Source organism: Cucurbita moschata, unplaced genomic scaffold (genome assembly GCF_002738365.1).
Source record: "Cucurbita moschata cultivar Rifu unplaced genomic scaffold, Cmos_1.0 Cmo_Scf00013, whole genome shotgun sequence".
Taxonomy (NCBI): Eukaryota; Viridiplantae; Streptophyta; class Magnoliopsida; order Cucurbitales; family Cucurbitaceae; genus Cucurbita; species Cucurbita moschata.
This window is the reverse complement of record NW_019268529.1, coordinates 3,663,234-3,682,183: the sequence shown is the minus strand read 5'-3', so window position 1 is coordinate 3,682,183 and position 18,950 is coordinate 3,663,234. Positions and strand designations below refer to the sequence as shown.

The window sequence follows — 18,950 nt, the reverse complement described above, 5'->3', positions numbered from 1 at the left end:
CACTTGGATGGTGGATGGAGCATTTGTGAGACCGAAGTGCGTAACAAGGAACTCGTAATGGCCCGCATGAGTTCTAAAAGCCATATTTTCTACATTGTGGTCATCTACTCACATTTGATGATATCCATATTTCAAGTCGATGTTCAAATATATTGTAATTCCTCCCCCATTGGAAAAGGGAATTTGTGTGGCATAGTCACATTATTCCGTGATAGTTTCATTGCATCTCCAACCTCATTGGTAACCATATCTTCTAGTTTCGATGGCACGTTTCCCTCATCAATGATTTCGAGTTCCTTTCATTCACCTAGATCAGCATCGTGCAACGCTCTTTTGCTTTGCACTTGTGCCTCATTGTGTAACAAACTTGTTAGAAATTTGGAAATATGAGAATTAGATCAATGGGAATGAGATGCTCGGGTTTGGATTTTACATTAATAAACTTCAAACTCAAATTTGTATGTCCGTTCATATTTCGATATTCGTGGACATCTTGTTTGTTGCTACAAGTAATAATAATACTTAGATCAAAAAGGTTAATGGAGATCGTCCATCAAACTATAGGAGAGCCAACTTGATCTCCTTTTCAAAAAAGAACGAGTAAATGAGAGATTAAGGGCATCCTCAAAATGCCTGGTCCAAAGCTATTATACCCATAAGAACATTTACATTGTTTGGGTCTATTTTTCAAATGTTTTGTTTAAATACATATTATAAACATATTAGGTACCAATACGATCGTCATTTAATGGAGATATTATATCAGTTACTATCTAAAAAATTTAAGTTATTTTGACAATGTAATTATCGAACTAAAAAGATAATAAATTATTATTGATGACTTTGTTTTGCCGAATTAAATAGAAATAATTAGTTATTCATTTGAGTTTAATAAAATAAATAATAAGTGAGTTTGAAAAATATATATATATATTTAATTAATTAGGATAAAATTTAACTTTAAAAATTTGAAAATAAATAGACTAAAATAAAAGTATAAAAATATGAATGAATTATGTATTTTAAAAAATATTAAATATTTTAGAAAAGTTGTCATAAGGGATTGGTACAATATCATTTTCACTCATAAAAATGGTGAAATTTAAATAAATAAATAAAAGAAGAAATTATGCCGAAGTTTTCTATCCAGTAGCTTCCGAACGCGACGGATTTGTATTGTTTCTCGGGAAAAGAAATTTAAAAAAAAAAAAGAAAAAAAAAAACCGTTTATTTATTATTTTATTTTTCAAATTCCTCGAAAAAGAGAAAAATAATAAGGAAAAATCCACGTCAGCACGTAGTGGATCAGCCGAAAAAAACCAACCAAGCGAAAGCAAGCTCAAAATACTACCACTGATACAGTCTCCCACACAACGACCTCTCTTCCTCCTCCTCTCTCTCTCTATCCTCAACCCATTCCCTTCTTCCATGGAGGTCTCCTTCTCTTCCAACCCTCAATTACTCACCTTCAATCCATGTCTTCCTCTCAATTCCTCTTCCTCCTTCTCCTACACTCGCCTCCGCTTCGTTCGCCGCCAGTTTCTCGGTTCTTCTCATAATCTTCGCCCGCCGGATGTTCTGCGCTCTCGACGTAGGTGCCGGAAGGTTGGCTTCCTTGTTCAGTCTCCGAGATGCATGTTTCGTGCTGCCTTCACTTCCAATCCGGTTCTCATCGTTGTTGCTGTGGTTACTTTCTCGGCTGTTTCGTTTATCTATATGAACTTAAATAAGAGGAAGAAGAATGCGGTTGAGGTATGGGGGGAAAATTGATTTGGAGTTGCTTTTTTGTTGTTGTTGTCGTCTTCTTATTCGCTATTTGGTGAATGCCTTTCCTTTTCTTTTAAATGTTTGGTTATTCGTAGCTGCTCTTGGAAAATGAACGGAGATGATCAAGAGAGTGATTCTTGTTGTCTATCTTGCATTTATTCTTTCATTTTTAGTCGTGTTTTCTTGTAGGAGAGGTATATTAGGATAATTTAGTTGATTGAGAGATAGATCAACGTACCAGATGCAAAAATGGCTGTGCGGTTGACAGTTTACCTTGCTTAATGAGTTTAATGGCGCGAAACTATTCCTAATATTTGATAATTGAGTTAGCTATATTAACAATTTCCGAATCCTTAATTTTGTTCTTTTAAAATGCTTTTGCTTAAGTTATGGAATTTTTATCATATTTAGTACACTAGTTTGAAGCACAACATGGTATTCCTAGTCTCATACGTAAAATGTGAATGTGAATTGATATCAGTTATTTTCATGGGTTCAACAATTTAGTTTGTTGGATTGACTCATCTGTCATTGTATTGTGGAGATAACATGTTTTTCTGGATCTTTTACTGATTACAGCGTTCCCAATCTCCAAAGCTTGCCTTATCTCAACTAGGTAGAGGCGTCAACTGGTCCGTCGATGATCAGGTAATGGGCTTTAGGGATCATCATGGTGACTTCTTAGAGCAGAACATAGCCGTAAAGGATAGAACTGAAGAGAGAAGTAATTCTGGGGAAGTAGAGACTGTTCTGCATCTTCAAACATCAGTTCTGTCACATGAGGCCAGTGTCACCGAAACATTGCCGCCATCTGTTGAATTTACCACATCTAGGGATAGTGGTTCTCTGTTTTCAGATGAAACTGAAGCAGCAGATCCCTCTCTTCCTTCTGATATCTTTGAATCTGGCGTCCTGCAGCCTCTTATTTTTGCCAATGACATGGCTGACTTGCAGCTAAATGTATCTGATGTCAAATCCCACTCTGACTTGGCCGTTGTGCTTGATACAACTGAGCTTCCGCCTGTTTCTGGTCCTTTATATAGTGTATATAATCAAGTGACTCAAGATTTCAAAGCAGATGGCGAGCTTCTAAAAATGGAGAAGTTAATCGGTTCCAATTTTCTAATTGAAGAACCGTCTAGAGAAGATATTTACATGTTCTATGAAGATACAAAGTCAAGTAGTCAAATGGCAACTTCTTCTCGTACTTCTCATCTATACAACCAAAAATTTTCTTCTGTGACGATTAACGGTGTCTCAAGAGGAGCAGAACTAATGTTGGAGGATTCTCTTCAAATTGCAGGTAATGACTTCAATAGGTTCGTGATGGTCTTACCTTGTTTCTCTGAGCAGGCAGCAAACGTGAATTGCTTTTCTTGTAACCCAACATTATTTCCTCAAAAATCTTTGCATCTCCTCGTTCCATGTTTCATTTCACTAGCGAATGTTTGTACAACTCAGGATATGTTGAAAGAAGAGAACATGTTGCAAAATATAAGGGAGGTTCTTCAGGGGACAAAAATAAATCTGGAGGGGGCAACAATATTGTAGGACACGGAGAAAGAAAAGAAGCCAGTCTGCATAAAGAGAAAGTTGTGAATGGGTTACCCTATCCAAATGGGAAGCATGTTCATAACAAAAATCTTCATGTAGATCAATATAAAGCGTACAATCAATGTCTGAAAGGTGGAAGGTATGTTTGTTTCGATTTTTCATGCATCATGCATTCAATATTTCTTATCTTCTGTATCATGTTGTACGGTTGAAGATTGCCCTTAATATTATTTTGCAATGAATCAAAATAGCAAGAAGAAAAAAAAAAAAAAAAAAACCTCCAGGGGACTCTCGCTCCCCAATCATGATAGAAGTCTGCATTCATTTATGTCTTCAACTAGTTCTGAAAATCTTTGTATATTATTTCTTCTTATTTGTGGTTTTCTCAGGTTGAACGAATGTATCAAAATACTTCAGGATATGGAAAAAGCAGGCTTATTGGACATGAATAAGGTAAAATGTGTATTACTTTTTATTATTAATTTTCTTATCTGAATTACCAGTAACTAATTTAACGAGTTTTCTTGTTGTAGATTTATCATGGAAAGTTTTTCAATATTTGCAAGAGTAAAAAGGCTGTTCAGGAAGCTTTTCAGTACACCAAACTTATTGCAAACCCCACATTGAGCACATTTAATATGCTCATGTCTGTATGTGCAAGTTCTCAAGATTCTGACAGTAAGTTAATGTACTATTTACTATCATCAAACTGTTTGTCTGGAAACAATCTCGAGTCTTCTACTATGAACAACCATCATTCTCTTAGGATTCATAATTTATGCATTGTAAATTTAGGAGCTTTTCAAGTTGTGCGGCTTGTCCAGGAGGCTGGAATGAAAGCGGATTGCAAACTATACACTACTTTAATCTCAACATGTGGCAAAAGTGGAAAAGTGGATGCAATGTTTGAGGTATGGTATCTTTCATTTTGGCTACCTGTTCTTAGGTTTCACTAATGCTTAAACTATCCCATTGGAGCTTCCTTAATGTACCCAATATGTGTTCCTTATATGTAACGAAGTTTCGTTTGATTTATTGATATATCATCTTGAACTATTGAATTTGGTTTAAATGTTTTTACCTCCTGTTATTTATTTATTTTCCATTTATTTTCGCTCTATTTGGAAAGAAAATGTACTAAATTTTTCATTACTGTTGAAGCATCCGTGTCTTTCTTGTCGGTCTGAAATTCTGCTAGCAGTGAATTTGAATCTCGCTCATTCTTATAATTGGTGCATCCAACATCTCAAGTGCTTCTCCAATGCGAAACAATTTTTTCAATACATTTGCTACTTCGAAATTAGGGAACAGTGCTTTCAAAATTTCCCATTTCCATTTTCAGAAACTTGAACGAAGCTTTATATGTCTTAAAAAGAGTTTATTTATTTATTTATTTTTTGCTTCTAGGTATTCCACCGAATGGTTAATGCTGAAGTGGAACCTAATGTTCACACATATGGGGCACTTATTGATGGTTGTGCAAGAGCAGGTCAAGTGGCCAAGGCATTTGGCGTATATGGAATAATGAGGTCAAAAGTATGACCACAGATCTAGTCGTTCCTTTTTTTCTCATTTTATATGGTCTTATTTGTTACTTATATATATGGATGTGCAAACAAAGGCATTTAACATATTATGTCATAAGGTTGAATGTTCAAGTTGTATTCTAACAAAAAATTGGGCTCTTGCTGATAAGATATTCTGTGCAGTAGAACGTGAAGCCAGACAGAGTTGTATTCAATGCACTTATCACTGCGTGTGGTCAGTCAGGAGCAGTGGATCGTGCTTTTGATGTGCTGGCCGAAATGGGGGCTGAGCTACATCCTATAGAGCCTGATCATTTTACAATTGGTGCTTTGATCAAGGCATGTGCAAATGCTGGTCAGGTATGTTTCATTAAATTTAAAGATTTCTTGAGTCATTCAATTCTTCTCTCTCCAGTTATGTTGTTGATGACGTTTTATAAGCATAAAAGAATCATGCATTTCTTATAGGTTGATCGGGCAAAAGAAGTGTATAAGATGATCCATGATTGTAACATTAAGGGCACACCAGAGGTTTACACCATTGCTGTTAATTGTTGTAGTCAATCTGGTGATTGGGACTTTGCTTCCACTGTATATCAAGATATGACCAGGAAAGGAGTAAAACCTGATGAGGTATGTATTACTGATGGCGATCATGAATGATTCAGAATAGAGACAATAAGTTGGGGTCTGAGCGTCTCTCCTTTTGAATATTTATGTTAGAGTGGTTTCAGATAATTAAACAACTTGATCCAGCTATAAAGTGTGAGAAAGTTGGATGAAAAAGTTCTTTCAAGTTTTTGGATAGTCTTCTTTGTGTACTATTATATCAGCTGCTTTTAGATTCATACATTGAGGTGCTAATTCTAGTATACAATATTTCATGCAGATTTTTTTCAGTGCATTAATAGATGCTGCAGGCCATGCTGGTAAGCTGGATTCTGCTTTTGAAATCTTAGGAGAAGCCAAGACACTGGGGATACGTGTTGGCATTGTATCATATAGTTCGTTGATGGGTGCCTGTAGCAATGTGCGTATAGTAACTGCTTTCTCTTTTTGTTTAATATTCACGAGAATGCTGGAAATATTTAGATTCATTAAAAAGGTCTGATTTTATGCATGTCACCGCTTGAATATTTTTTTTGTTTGCATTGGTACTCTCTCTCTCCTGGAAACATTCTCTGTTTTGTTGTGTTTTGATAGTCTGTTTCGTTTGTCTTCTTTTATTTTTATTTTTTTAAAAAAAAGAACAATATAATGTTATAAAAGTAACGAGCTCTATCCAAGTATTTGGTTTCCCAAAAGATAATGAGTTCTATCCTGACTTCAAAAGATTCATTTTAGGTTCTTATAATCATAGTTTTTCCCACATCGATACTGATTAGTGATATGAACGTAGAAAGCGTATTTGAGTATGGCTCATCATTTGTAGCTGTTTCATTTATGGAAGTATCTGTTGTGCTGTCTAGGAGTGAAATTAAGTATGAAATTTTCTGTGTTACTAAGTTAACTGTGAGATAACTTCTCAATCATCGTTTCAGGCTAAAAACTGGCAGAAGGCGTTGGAACTGTATGAGGATCTCAAGTCTACGAAATTGAGGCCAACTGTTTCAACTGTGAATGCATTAATAAATGCACTGTGTATGTCCCTTTTTTGCTACGTTCTGCTCTCAATAATCTGATGGAAGTTAGCATTGATTTATCATTTTTAATCATAAGCGTCGTATCATCACTTTTTAAGCTCTTGCATTCTAAGTTTCTCTATTTATTATTTTTTTTTTTTTGTCAAAATACATTCTCAGTCGTTGTATTTTGACTTTTGGTCCTCATTTTTTTTGCTTTGATTTAGTTTTCACTTTTAAGAAGTGTAAGGATAAAGCTCCCGGCATTAAAGAAAACTCTTGAATTTACCATTTACCCATTTCTTGGTTGTGAATACTGAATAATATCCTCTACTAATTTTGTTATAGCATGTGTACATCTTTTTTTTTTCTTTTCTTTTTAATAAGACATGGGTACATCTTTTGTTTCTTGGCTCATTGGAATCATGGATCCAAAAAACACAGCCTTAGTTTTCTCCCTATCTTTTAACGTCAAGGACTTCATTATTATATTTATGAAAAATATGTGTTTTGAATTTGAGAATTTTGATTTGCATTTCTTGAATGAAAAGCTCAGAATTCATTGTGCTCCTTAGATATCGAAAAAAGCATTTAACGACAATGAGCCAGGTAGAAACAGGGGTATGCATATATTGTGAAATACTCGCAGCATAAAGTGTCTAGTGTTATGAAGGTTAAGTTAGGAAATGCACCAACAATTCCCTGTAATATCTAGCTTCCTCGACAGGATACAACTTAGAAGAGTCAACTAGAGTCTTGGGAATAAAGAGTGTCTTACATGGTTCTGTACTAGCCATACCAAATCAAGATACAATATTACGAACATATTTAAATTGAGACACTATAGTAGAAGCATTATTACATTGAATTTTCGAAGCTCAGAAGTACTTCTAGGAACCAAGATGAGACCTATCAATTTGAGCTGTAGTTGAGAAATAGTCTCAATATTGATTGGTCACTACGTGTAATTATTATGTAATCAACATACAAGAGAAGTTATTCAACCAGCATTCTCACAAGTAGAGAGGGTTTGGTTTGAGAAGCAGCAAAATCAAATGTCAATAAATGCAGTGTGAAACATTCAATGCACATACACTTCAACTAATTCAACTAACATTTGTTACATACGACCAAAATAATGTGCATTGCTTCTAAAAGATAACATTAGAATTTCACATACAGGTGATGGGGAACAACTACAAATGGCTATGGATATTCAGAGAGAAATGAAGGGATTAGGACTCTACCCTAACAACATTACATACTCTATACTTATGGCAGCAAGTGAAAGGTAAGTAAAACTGGCTTAGTTTTGCTACAATGATGTTAATTTAATCCTCATTCTCAACGGTATCTTTTTCTCAATTGTCTTCAGGAATAATAATTTAGAAATTGCCCTCGAACTCCTCTCTCAAGCCAAAGAGGATGGTGTTGCCCCAACTTTAACTATGTATAGGTGCATAATTGGTAAGTTAATAGGATTCAGCTGTCTACTCCTGTTTTTTAAATCATAAAAAATGCTCGTCTTTTCTATTTTGTAGTCTACTGATTGTTATATTGTCTGCTTACCAACTGTTTATAAACAACAATACGTGTTTCTTTTTCAGATGGTTTATCCTAATTGTAATGAAGAATAAAATAACACACGTCATTTCAACTTATCATGAATTTTAACTACATTTTCTCTCTGATTCTGAATACTATCCAAGTTTCTAGAATATTTTCTTGCTAATATCTTCTGAAAAGTTTGTCTTAATTTTAATTGGTTAGCTTGTTTCATTTTCAATTAATCTTTATTCAGATCTTGTCAAAGGCATGTGTCTAACGAAGAATTGCAGAGCCCTCTACCCCTGATAGACCACTCTTTTCTCTAGTTAATTGGTTAGCTTTTTTGTGTATTTCTGACTAATCTATAAGCTGATCTTTTCTAAGGCATGTGCTTACGAAGAGTTGCAGAGCCCTCTTCCCTTGATAGACCACTCTTATCTCTTGACACTAGCTGGCCTCAAGTCGATAGTAAGTGGTATGACTCTTCGACTTTTGTAATTCATTTACTAGACTAGTTTTATACTCTACCGAAAATAGCATGTTGACTTCTTATTTAATCATCTCATGGTACTAGAATACCAAGTATCATAAACCACTACCTATGGATACTGCAGTGTAACTTGTGAGATAATTCACTACTCAAATATTTTTTTCTCAGGGCAGCACAGGCCTTAATGGTGTACCGGGAAATAATCGAAGCCAGAATCGTTCCGAGCATTGAAATCTTATCTCAAGTTTTGGGGTGCTTGCAGATTTCTCATGATCCCTCCTTAAAACGTAGACTCATAGAAAACATTGGAGTAAGTGCTGACACATCAAGATCTTCAAATCTATGCTCCTTGATAGATGGCTTTGGAGAATATGACCCTCGCGCATTTTCACTGTTGGAGGTCTGTGCAAACTTGAAGCTGGTTCCATAGTCTTGCTGAAAATTTTCAATTTCTTAAATTGTTAGAAGGGTCATATTTTGTTATTATATTTACCCCCCTCCCCTCCAACAAAATGCAGGAAGCTGCTTCACTTGGAGTTGCTCCATTTGTATCCCTCAAGGGAAGTCCTATTGTTGTAGATGTCAAGGAGTTGCAGATTCATACAGCTGAGGTATGGTTTTTTAGATTATGAAATAATTGATACTTCACGTATTCTACAATGCTCATGAAATGACAACTTCAATGTGCTTTTGTTCCGAAATTATTTAACCGCTTGGAATCATTGCGTACTAAATAAAACTGTACTCTTCCTGTATTGAACTTTGAGTTAGATATTTTCCACGTATGAGCTGTCGTTTATATACTAAACGTTATGTTTTCTAGTCGAGAGATGAGCTAACTGATAAAGCCCAGAAAGAGAAAAAAAAAAAAAATTAAAAATGCCACCTGCATTGAAATAGCATTTGGAAAAAAAATTTATGCCATATAAATGTAAATTAATATATAAAAGATTATTTAGACTCTGTTTGATAATTGGTTTTTTAAAATTGTGCTTCTTTTTTTACCATTTCTCTACACTAATTTTCATATTTCTTTAGAAAATATTTAAATTTTAAACCAAATTTCAAAAACAAAAATAGGTTTTTAAAAAAAAATATTTTTTTTAGTTTTTTAAACTTTTGTTTGGTTTCTTAAAACATAGGTAAAATGTAGATAAATTAAACAAAGAAATCTATCGGTGGAAGTAGTGTTTATAAGCTTAATTTAAAAAAAAAAAAAAAAATGATGTGATTATCAACTTCGAGTTTGAAGTAGTATTTTCAGCTAACTGTAAGAAACAAAATATATATATTTTCCATAACCATTATTTATGTTTTATTTTATTTTATTTTGAAAGAAGCCATCATTAAGATTTATTTTCTAGGCAGCAGAGTCAGTTTTCCACTTTATTTCTTGCTCTTCTTTTCGTGTGGATTCAAGTGGTCCTTTTTGCTTGTAAAAAAAAATATATTATTTTGTACATTTGTCCAACAATGGAATGGAAGTTTGTGAGCTCGCTATACTCTTGATTGAATCAGTATTGATGATCTTCAGAGTTTTATCTTTCCGTTTACTCCTCTTAGTCATAACCAACACAAACTTTTGAGTAGAAGAGCATGTGTGAAAAAAATTCACAATTCGTAATGACTGAAATTGTTCTTAAAATCCTGCCAGGTTTACCTGTTGACAGTTTTGAAAGGTCTCAAACATCGGCTTGCCGCTGGTAAATGACTTACACATCTTTAGTCTTTTATCTCCTAGTTACTAATGCACTCTGTTATTATATGTAGTTGTTTACAATAACATGAACTCATCCATATTTCTTTTCAACTTCTTGATGAGATTGTTACTAAATTAAATGGATTTTACCCGCTTTGTTTCTTCCCCGCATTATTGACCATCAAATGAAAAACTATCATGAAGTTGAAGCTAAATTTTAAGATATTTTTCTAGGATTCTCCTTTGCTTTATTCCTAGAAGTATTCTTTTTTTTTTGGAGTCGTGCATCTTCTATATATAACTATCTTAATTCTCTGCTTTAAATATTGAAGTAAAAATCTCTACAACTTCATTCTTTTTGGACAATAATAATTATTGAGTTAAAATTTATAAATGAGATCTTATTGATTCAATGGACAGAGTTATTATATTTTCTTTTTTCTAAAAAAATGGAGGTACTTAACACTACTTGGTGATGCGGGCTAAGCATTTTTGTATTCTGATTAAACTTCCTTTGTTCAGGTTCAAAGTTACCGAACTTACTGATCTTACTGTCAGTTGAGACGACACAAATTCTCTCTTCCAAGGGCGAGAGGACCATTAACCTTGCTGGAAGGTGAAAAGATCAAACTTGGTTTCTTTTGCCTCCTTACTTTTTCATTCTGAGCCGTGAGTTCTAAACTAGTATGCAACTTAAACGATCTTTACCCCTAAACGGAAGCCTTGGCTTGTTAACGTGCTCTAGGGTGACATTTAAATTTCCCGCACAGATGAAATGATCATATTGTTAACCCAAATATACTGGTCTACAGGGTTGGACAAGCAGTTGCAGCATTGTTAAGAAGACTTGGACTTCCCTACCAAGGAAATGAATCAAGTGGAAAAATCAGAATCAATGGTTTAGCCTTGAGAAGATGGATGCAACCAAAACATTCCGATTCTCGAATCGGAAAACCTGGAGAGTTCAGCTCGTTTCAATCACGTCTAGGAAAAGAAATAAGCCATCAGCAACGTAATATTCGCTCTGGGCATCTCTCACTGGATTAAACAGGTATGCAAAAACATTAAGACAGCTTAGGAATGTCTGATGCATTTTGCTACCATAAACAGCTGATAAAAAAAACTGTTGAAACCAGTGACCTTCCACACCACTTTAATCCAATCCAACCGCATGTTTAGAACTTTCTCATAAATGTTAGAATAAGTAGCCTACTGGTTCTCTCAATGGAAATTCTAGTTGAGGGGGACGTATGATGCGGTATAGAGCTTTTGGTTTCGTGGCAAATTCATGGGAAGAGACGAGCAATTTGCAGACCTTGATGTGAATGGATCTTACTGGAAAATGTTTCTGGTCAAGAAGTTCATCACCAAAGTTGGTACTCCAATTATGTGAGTTGATCTTCTACTTCCCTTTCCTGAGGTAATTTATATTATATATACGAAATGGTTGTCAAATTTTGTAATGCCAAAACATATGACGACTTTATCAATTCATCTTTCTTTCCTTCTATTTTTGGAATGAGATGTAAAAATGTAAACTATTACTAAAATTTATTCACCCATGAGTTTGTTCACACATTTTCTTACCATTTCGCCCGCTCAAACTGATGGATCCAGTGAAGAAATTCAGGTACGTTTCTCCTTATTTATTACATCTTCTAGTATGATTATTATTTCGATGAAAGGTAGACCTATTCTTTGCTCGTTATCTTAGAGGTCGGATTGGATGAACATTGTTTGTTTTCTCATTGCTATCAAATTGTTCTCTTGGATTAAATTTAGGGTCTGTCTCCTTCTTTCATTAGGTATAGGTTAGTATAATTATTATTTCGATGAAAGCTAGACCTATTCTCTGCTCGTTATCTTAGAGGTCGGATTGGATGAACATTGTTTGTTTTCTCATTGCTATCAAATTGTTCTCTTGGATTAAATTTAGGGTCTGTCTCCTTCTTTCATTAGGTATAGGTTAGTATAATTATTATTTCCATGAAAGCTAGACCTATTCTCTGCTCGTTATCTTAGAGGTCGGATTGGATGAACATTGTTTGTTTTCTCATTGCTATCAAATTGTTCTCTTGGATTAAATTTAGGGTCTGTCTCCTTCTTTCATTAGGTATAGGTTAGTATAATTATTATTTCGATGAAAGCTAGACCTATTCTCTGCTCGTTATCTTAGAGGTCGGATTGGATGAACATTGTTTGTTTTCTCATTGCTATCAAATTGTTCTCTTGGATTAAATTTAGGGTCTGTCTCCTTCTTTCATTAGGTATAGGTTAGTATAATTATTATTTCGATGAAAGCTAGACCTATTCTCTGCTCGTTATCTTAGAGGTCGGATTGGATGAACATTGTTTGTTTTCTCATTGCTATCAAATTGTTCTCTTGGATTAAATTTAGGGTCTGTCTCCTTCTTTCATTAGGTATAGGTTAGTATAATTATTATTTCGATGAAAGCTAGACCTATTCTCTGCTCGTTATCTTAGAGGTCGGATTGGATGAACATTGTTTGTTTTCTCATTGCTATCAAATTGTTCTCTTGGATTAAATTTAGGGTCTGTCTCCTTCTTTCATTAGGTATAGGTTAGTATAATTATTATTTCGATGAAAGCTAGACCTATTCTCTGCTCGTTATCTTAGAGGTCGGATTGGATGAACATTGTTTGTTTTCTCATTGCTATCAAATTGTTCTCTTGGATTAAATTTAGGGTCTGTCTCCTTCTTTCATTAGGTATAGGTTAGTATAATTATTATTTCGATGAAAGCTAGACCTATTCTCTGCTCGTTATCTTAGAGGTCGGATTGGATGAACATTGTTTGTTTTCTCATTGCTATCAAATTGTTCTCTTGGATTAAATTTAGGGTCTGTCTCCTTCTTTCATTAGGTATAGGTTAGTATAATTATTATTTCGATGAAAGCTAGACCTATTCTCTGCTCGTTATCTTAGAGGTCGGATTGGATGAACATTGTTTGTTTTCTCATTGCTATCAAATTGTTCTCTTGGATTAAATTTAGGGTCTGTCTCCTTCTTTCATTAGGTATAGGTTAGTATAATTATTATTTCGATGAAAGCTAGACCTATTCTCTGCTCGTTATCTTAGAGGTCGGATTGGATGAACATTGTTTGTTTTCTCATTGCTATCAAATTGTTCTCTTGGATTAAATTTAGGGTCTGTCTCCTTCTTTCATTAGGTATAGGTTAGTATAATTATTATTTCGATGAAAGCTAGACCTATTCTTTGCTCGTTATCTTAGAGGTCGGATTGGATGAACATTGTTTGTTTTCTCATTGCTATCAAATTGTTCTCTTGGATTAAATTTAGGGTCTGTCTCCTTCTTTCATTAGGTATAGGTTAGTATAATTATTATTTCCATGAAAGCTAGACCTATTCTCTGCTCGTTATCTTAGAGGTCGGATTGGATGAACATTGTTTGTTTTCTCATTGCTATCAAATTGTTCTCTTGGATTAAATTTAGGGTCTGTCTCCTTCTTTCATTAGGTATAGGTTAGTATAATTATTATTTCGATGAAAGCTAGACCTATTCTCTGCTCGTTATCTTAGAGGTCGGATTGGATGAACATTGTTTGTTTTCTCATTGCTATCAAATTGTTCTCTTGGATTAAATTTAGGTCTATCTCCTTCTTTCATTAGGTATAGGTTCATATAGCATGATGTTTGAGCTGAGTTTGAGTATAGAGAGTTGAAGAATCTGGATTTATTTATTATGTCTTTGAATGGCAGAAAGGAATGAGTTATAGAAATAATGTCATTCGATTTCTGAGCAGACCTAACATAAACTCACTTGAAAACGCATTTTGAAAATAAAGTAGTTTCGGGCGCATTTTAATCTGTTAGCAATATTTCTAACGCTCTTTTTTACTTTGAGGCTTGAATATGTGCACAAACCCTAAAAAACTTTAAGAGAGGAAATAACATTACAAGAAATATAACTTGAATCTTTTATCAATACTTTAACACTTCTACCATTAATGAACACTCTAATTTTGGTACAAGGATTCTTCTGTTTTTGGTATTGAAATGGAGTTCTTCTACACATAGCTTCATCTATATAAAACATTGGCCCTCAGTTGTCAAAGATATCTACTTAGCCTTATGATGGAAAGTAAAGCTGTTAGGAAGTTAGAATTTCTTCTCCATTTTTGTGAAAAGATTTAAAACTTTCAACTTTCTTGATGCAATATTTGAGCTCTTGTTGGATGGCTATCCTTGAAGGTGACAATACAATGTCTTTCCAAACTGATCCAGCTTCACAAACAGGACTAGGATCTTTATAAAGCTCAATTATGGAGCTTGCTTCCTCATTTAAGCTCCCAACAGTTTTTAGACACTTTATTTCTTCTGGGTCAACCAACAGTGTCTTGTCTTTGTCTTTCCATCCAATGAACTTCACATAGAGATGTTTTTAAAATCAATAAATAACAAAAAGAAGGAAAAAAAAAATAAGGTCATCATAAACCTTTTACAACCAAACCCAATTTGATTGGTTGAATTGAAAGAAACATCTAATGAGTTGAATGAAGAAAAGAATTTGATAATATGTAATCGAATCATCCAAGACTCATCCATTATAATTTGATCTATAGATTGGAGAAGTTTTTCATTGATAGAAACAATGATCAAAGATTGGACTAATAGAACAAACATGTGAGAATCCCACGTTGGTTGAGGAAGAGAACGGAACACCCTTTATAAGGGTGTGGAAACCTTTCCCTAACAGGCATGTTTTAAAGTCTTGAGGGGAAGCCCAAAGAAGGCAATATCTGCTAGCGGTAGGCTTGGACCGTTACAAATGGTATCAGAGCCAGATACCGGACGATGTGCCAGCGAGGAGTTTGTTCTTCGAATGGGGGTAGACACGAGGTAGTGTGCTAGTAAGGACGCTGGGCCTCAAAGGAGGTGGATTTGGTGGGGGTCCCACATCGATTGGAGAAAGGAATAAGTGCCAGTGAGGACGCTGAGCCCCGAAGGGGGGTGGATTGTGAGAATCTCACATTGATTCGGGAGGAGAACGAAACATTCTTTATAAGGGTGTGGAAACTTTTCCCTAGCATACGCGTTTTAAATCCTTGAGAGGAAGCCCGAAAGGGAAAGCCCAAAGAAGACAATATCTGCTAGCGGTAGACTTGGGCTATTACAAATCACTATACTAAAACAAATCGAAACGTTAATGTTTGATAAACTTATAAATACTATTTCCACCTATGAGTTTCTTGTTTTGAAAACCAAAAATTCTTATACTTCGTTAGGTTATGATAGATTGGGAGGTACCTTTGGTGGGCCTTCCAAAGCATTGGTGCAATATAGCCTTGCAGTATCAACATATTGACAATATGTTAGGAAAGCATTTGCAAATCTCTTGTGGGATTTCAGTTGAGATTTTACTCTTACTGCTCTTCTACACATGAGAGCTCTCCTGTTTTACAGTCAGTTTAGACAGTGATTATCACAGAAAATGAAGAGAAAAAGGGAAAGAAAATCTCAGTTTTATGTATACCTTATGCCTCTTGTGACAGCTAAATAAGCATCACAAACAACTCCAACAAGTTCAATTCTGTATGGTCTTCTTTTCTTGCCCCCAACTCGATCCTGTTCTTGATCTTCTATTCGTTCCCAATAGTTTTCGGTTACAGTGCCATCGTCCTCGACCCTATAGCCAACTCCCATTCGATAACGTCGGCGGTGGACGTTTCTAGCCATCGTAATTGTCTGTACTACAAATGGTACCCACGACAACGTTCCATCCATGATTACATCTCGTCCCTCGTTCAATGCTGTCACTAGAAGTGATGAAGCTGCATCTGTGGATGATTGGTGCACCTGTTTCAAACATCAAAGAGTATAAATACAATGCACCAAGGTCGCCACTGTATGCATGTCATGAACATTGAATGCAGAAATTTTGGATCGTTACAATTTTAGTGTAGAAATGGTACCAGTTCAGCTGTTTGGAGCATGTCGTGATGGTGGCCTGTTGAGTTAAGAGCTCTATAAATTACATCTGATTCTTTAAAAGCATCTGCCTCAATTACTACTGCATTAGGTCCTGCTCCTACCCAGAAGGGCCTGTTGAACATTTAATCCAAAATAATGAATATCAGTTCATCTCTTTGCTGATGAAATTTGATATCATTTTCATAATCCAAGATGAACATTCTTACTCTTTGAGAATGTCCTTGAGCACAGTACTCTTCCCTGCCCCCATCCCGCCGCCCATGAAGAGGAGCATCGGACTTCTATCGGCGTGAGCCATCGGAACCATCACCTCGGTGCATTGAGAGTCGTCGGTGGATGCGAGTCCCATTGCTTTCATCTCCTCAACTAAAGTTGTAAATACTCTTGCAACTTTCAGGTTCTTTGTCACCCTCTGAAACCTCTGTTCCCTAACAATATCACAAAAATGATATGGATGTTAGTGAAGGCTGTTTTGTATGATGATTTGAAAAGATTAAGTTCATTGGTAATTTCATTGCTAAGATTAAGTCAGTTAAAGTTGGTCAAGCACGTAAGTGTTAAGCTTTTCGCAATGCATGAGGGTGTTTTCTTGGTGGTCGTGTTTGTTTGACCCCTTTTTTTGTTAGGAATCATGGATCTCCACGATGATATGATATTGTCCACTTTGAGCATAAACTCTCATGTCTTTGTTTTGGGCTTCCCCAAAAAGCCTCGTACTAATGGAGATGTATTCCTTATTTATAAACCCATGAACATTCCCTAAATTAGCGAAGGTGGGACTCCCTCTCAACAATCCTCAACAATCCTCTCCTTGAACAAAGTACACTATAGAGCCTCCCCTGAGGCCTATGGAGTCCTCAAACAAAGTACACTCTTTGTTCGACACTTGAGTCACTTTTGACTACACCTTCAAGGTCCACAACTTCTTTGTTCGACATTTGAGAATTCTATTGACATGGCTAAGTTAAGGGCATGACTCTGATACTATGTTAGGAATCACAAATCTCCACAATAGTATGATATTGTCCACCTTGAGCATAAGCTCTCAGGGTTTTACTTTCGGCTTCTCCAAAATGACTCATACCAACGAAGATGTATTCCTTATAAACCCACGATCATCCTCTAAATTAGCCAATGTGAGACTCTCTTGTAACACTTTTTTGTTTTGAATAGACAGTTTTGGTTTAACAAGCATAGCCCAACTTTTTAATGCATATCCTCAATAAGGTGAGAGAAGCCCACCTGGTTGCAGCCATAACAATGTTTCTGAGCTTCTTCTTCGGCTCTTGGTGATCAGAACTCAAAATCTGGACAAACCAAACAAAAAGGAAGATGAACCTCCATTGAGACATTTCATCAAACACCTTATCTACAATCCACACGTACCTGGCTAATCATAATGTCCGTTTGATTCCAATGGAACGCAAAGTAACTGAGAATGCATCGTTCAAATTCTTCAACAAGTTTGACGAAGAGTGAATCTGCGTGCAGCTCACTTGAGAAAAAGGAATAGATATCATCTTCACATTCGTCTGATTTGGCTATGTACTCTGAGGCCAACTTGCAGAGATGTGGGCACTCGTTTATATCCTTAAATCCCATTTGCCTTGCTACAAAAGTACACAATTTGTCAACTCAAACAACCATACATCAACCATTTTTTAGGAAAACAAATGAGAATGGATATGAATTGAAATGAAAAGTTGTGGGATTGAAATATAACTTCTACTCGAACCACTTTCGATCAAAAAAAAAAAAAAAAAGTGCATTAGGGTTGACTTTTAGACTTAAGTTAACTCAGACATGGATAAGGTGCATTAGAGTTGACTTTTATACTTAGTCAACTCAGACATGGATAAAGTGCATTAGGGTTGACTTTTAAATTTAGTCAAATCAGGTGCATTAGGGTTGACTTGACTGTTAGACTTTAGTCAAATCAGACATGAATAAAGTGCATCAGGGTTGACTTATAGACTTTAGTCAAATCATACGTGAATGTGAAGATGAGATTTAACATTTAGACAAGTGGTTACTTTTCAGAAATTACATTAAAAAAAAAAAGTTGAAATTTTCTATTTTTGAAATCTTTTGAAGTGTTTATAGAGACATGGGCCCAGCAGAAAGAACAACAAGGATAACAAGCGCGGAACTCGTCAAGCGAGCGGTAGGAGTAGCGGATAAGTGCTTGGTAGGGCAACGACCCAATGAACCGACAAGAAGGAGAACACACTGAGCAAGTATAGAAAAAAAATGTTTTTTTAATCCATTAAAAACACTTTTCTTTTTAATTTACATTTTTATAATTAAAAGTAGAAAAACATTTGAATATTTAGTGTTTAGGACATAAATATAATAATGTTTTAAACCATTAAATTTAATGTGGGGAAGTAATCAATTTAAAACATGGATCATTGAAAAATGAAAAATGAGATCAATAAAAATAAATAAATTATTGTTGAAAAATTTCTACCAATTTTTTTCTAAATCGAATAAATAAATAAATATATATATATATATATATATATATATATATATATATATATATATATATATATTTTACAATATAATCGACATCATCATAAGTTATAGAAAGTAAACCATAATTTATGGACTTTGTAATTTATTTAAATAAAAATTCGTATTTTTTTCTAAAAAATAATATTATTATCTTGATATTGACTAAAATTTTGACATTTAGAAAGTCATTTTTTTTTTCATATTTAAAAAAAAAAAAAAATATATATATATATATATATATATTGCTAAGTTA

The 18,950-nt window shown here is 34.8% G+C and overlaps 2 protein-coding genes across 8 annotated transcripts in view; one reads left to right on the top strand and one right to left on the bottom strand.

Annotated features, from left to right (window-relative positions):
* Nucleotides 1-1,357: 1,357 nt before the first annotated feature.
* Nucleotides 1,358-11,780, top strand: LOC111451386 (pentatricopeptide repeat-containing protein MRL1, chloroplastic-like). 3 transcript variants are annotated; one of them, XM_023091787.1, is made up of 20 exons: nucleotides 1,358-1,752; nucleotides 2,347-3,070; nucleotides 3,229-3,460; nucleotides 3,711-3,774; nucleotides 3,855-3,999; nucleotides 4,117-4,232; nucleotides 4,729-4,857; nucleotides 5,034-5,207; nucleotides 5,316-5,480; nucleotides 5,737-5,877; nucleotides 6,389-6,488; nucleotides 7,652-7,760; nucleotides 7,845-7,936; nucleotides 8,402-8,492; nucleotides 8,676-8,907; nucleotides 9,026-9,118; nucleotides 10,162-10,210; nucleotides 10,729-10,822; nucleotides 11,019-11,257; nucleotides 11,444-11,780. In XM_023091787.1, exons 1-19 carry the CDS (start codon nucleotides 1,429-1,431, stop codon nucleotides 11,251-11,253), a joined length of 3,309 nt encoding a protein of 1,102 aa, XP_022947555.1. In that variant the 5' UTR covers nucleotides 1,358-1,428; the 3' UTR covers nucleotides 11,254-11,257; nucleotides 11,444-11,780. The 3 variants fall into 3 exon arrangements, with proteins under 3 accessions (XP_022947555.1, XP_022947554.1, XP_022947556.1); XM_023091786.1 differs by having other exon boundaries at nucleotides 11,019-11,780; XM_023091788.1 differs by lacking the exon at nucleotides 4,729-4,857 and having other exon boundaries at nucleotides 11,019-11,780.
* The window catches only part of LOC111451387, a 49,382-nt gene continuing 37,283 nt past the window's right edge, over nucleotides 6,852-18,950 (bottom strand). For 3 of the 5 annotated variants that reach the window (XM_023091789.1, XM_023091790.1, XM_023091792.1), the window contains 7 exons: nucleotides 17,567-17,790; nucleotides 17,423-17,487; nucleotides 16,387-16,608; nucleotides 16,162-16,291; nucleotides 15,723-16,045; nucleotides 15,497-15,641; nucleotides 13,835-14,612 (listed from right to left, as the gene is read on the bottom strand). In XM_023091789.1, the coding sequence (XP_022947557.1) occupies nucleotides 14,340-14,612; nucleotides 15,497-15,641; nucleotides 15,723-16,045; nucleotides 16,162-16,291; nucleotides 16,387-16,608; nucleotides 17,423-17,487; nucleotides 17,567-17,790 (1,382 nt within the window). In that variant the 3' untranslated portion in view covers nucleotides 13,835-14,339. Of the gene's footprint in view, nucleotides 7,392-13,834; nucleotides 14,613-15,496; nucleotides 15,642-15,722; nucleotides 16,046-16,161; nucleotides 16,292-16,386; nucleotides 16,609-17,422; nucleotides 17,488-17,566; nucleotides 17,791-18,950 lie in introns of those variants that run through there. The other 2 variants (XM_023091791.1, XM_023091793.1) reach the window with 2 other exon arrangements.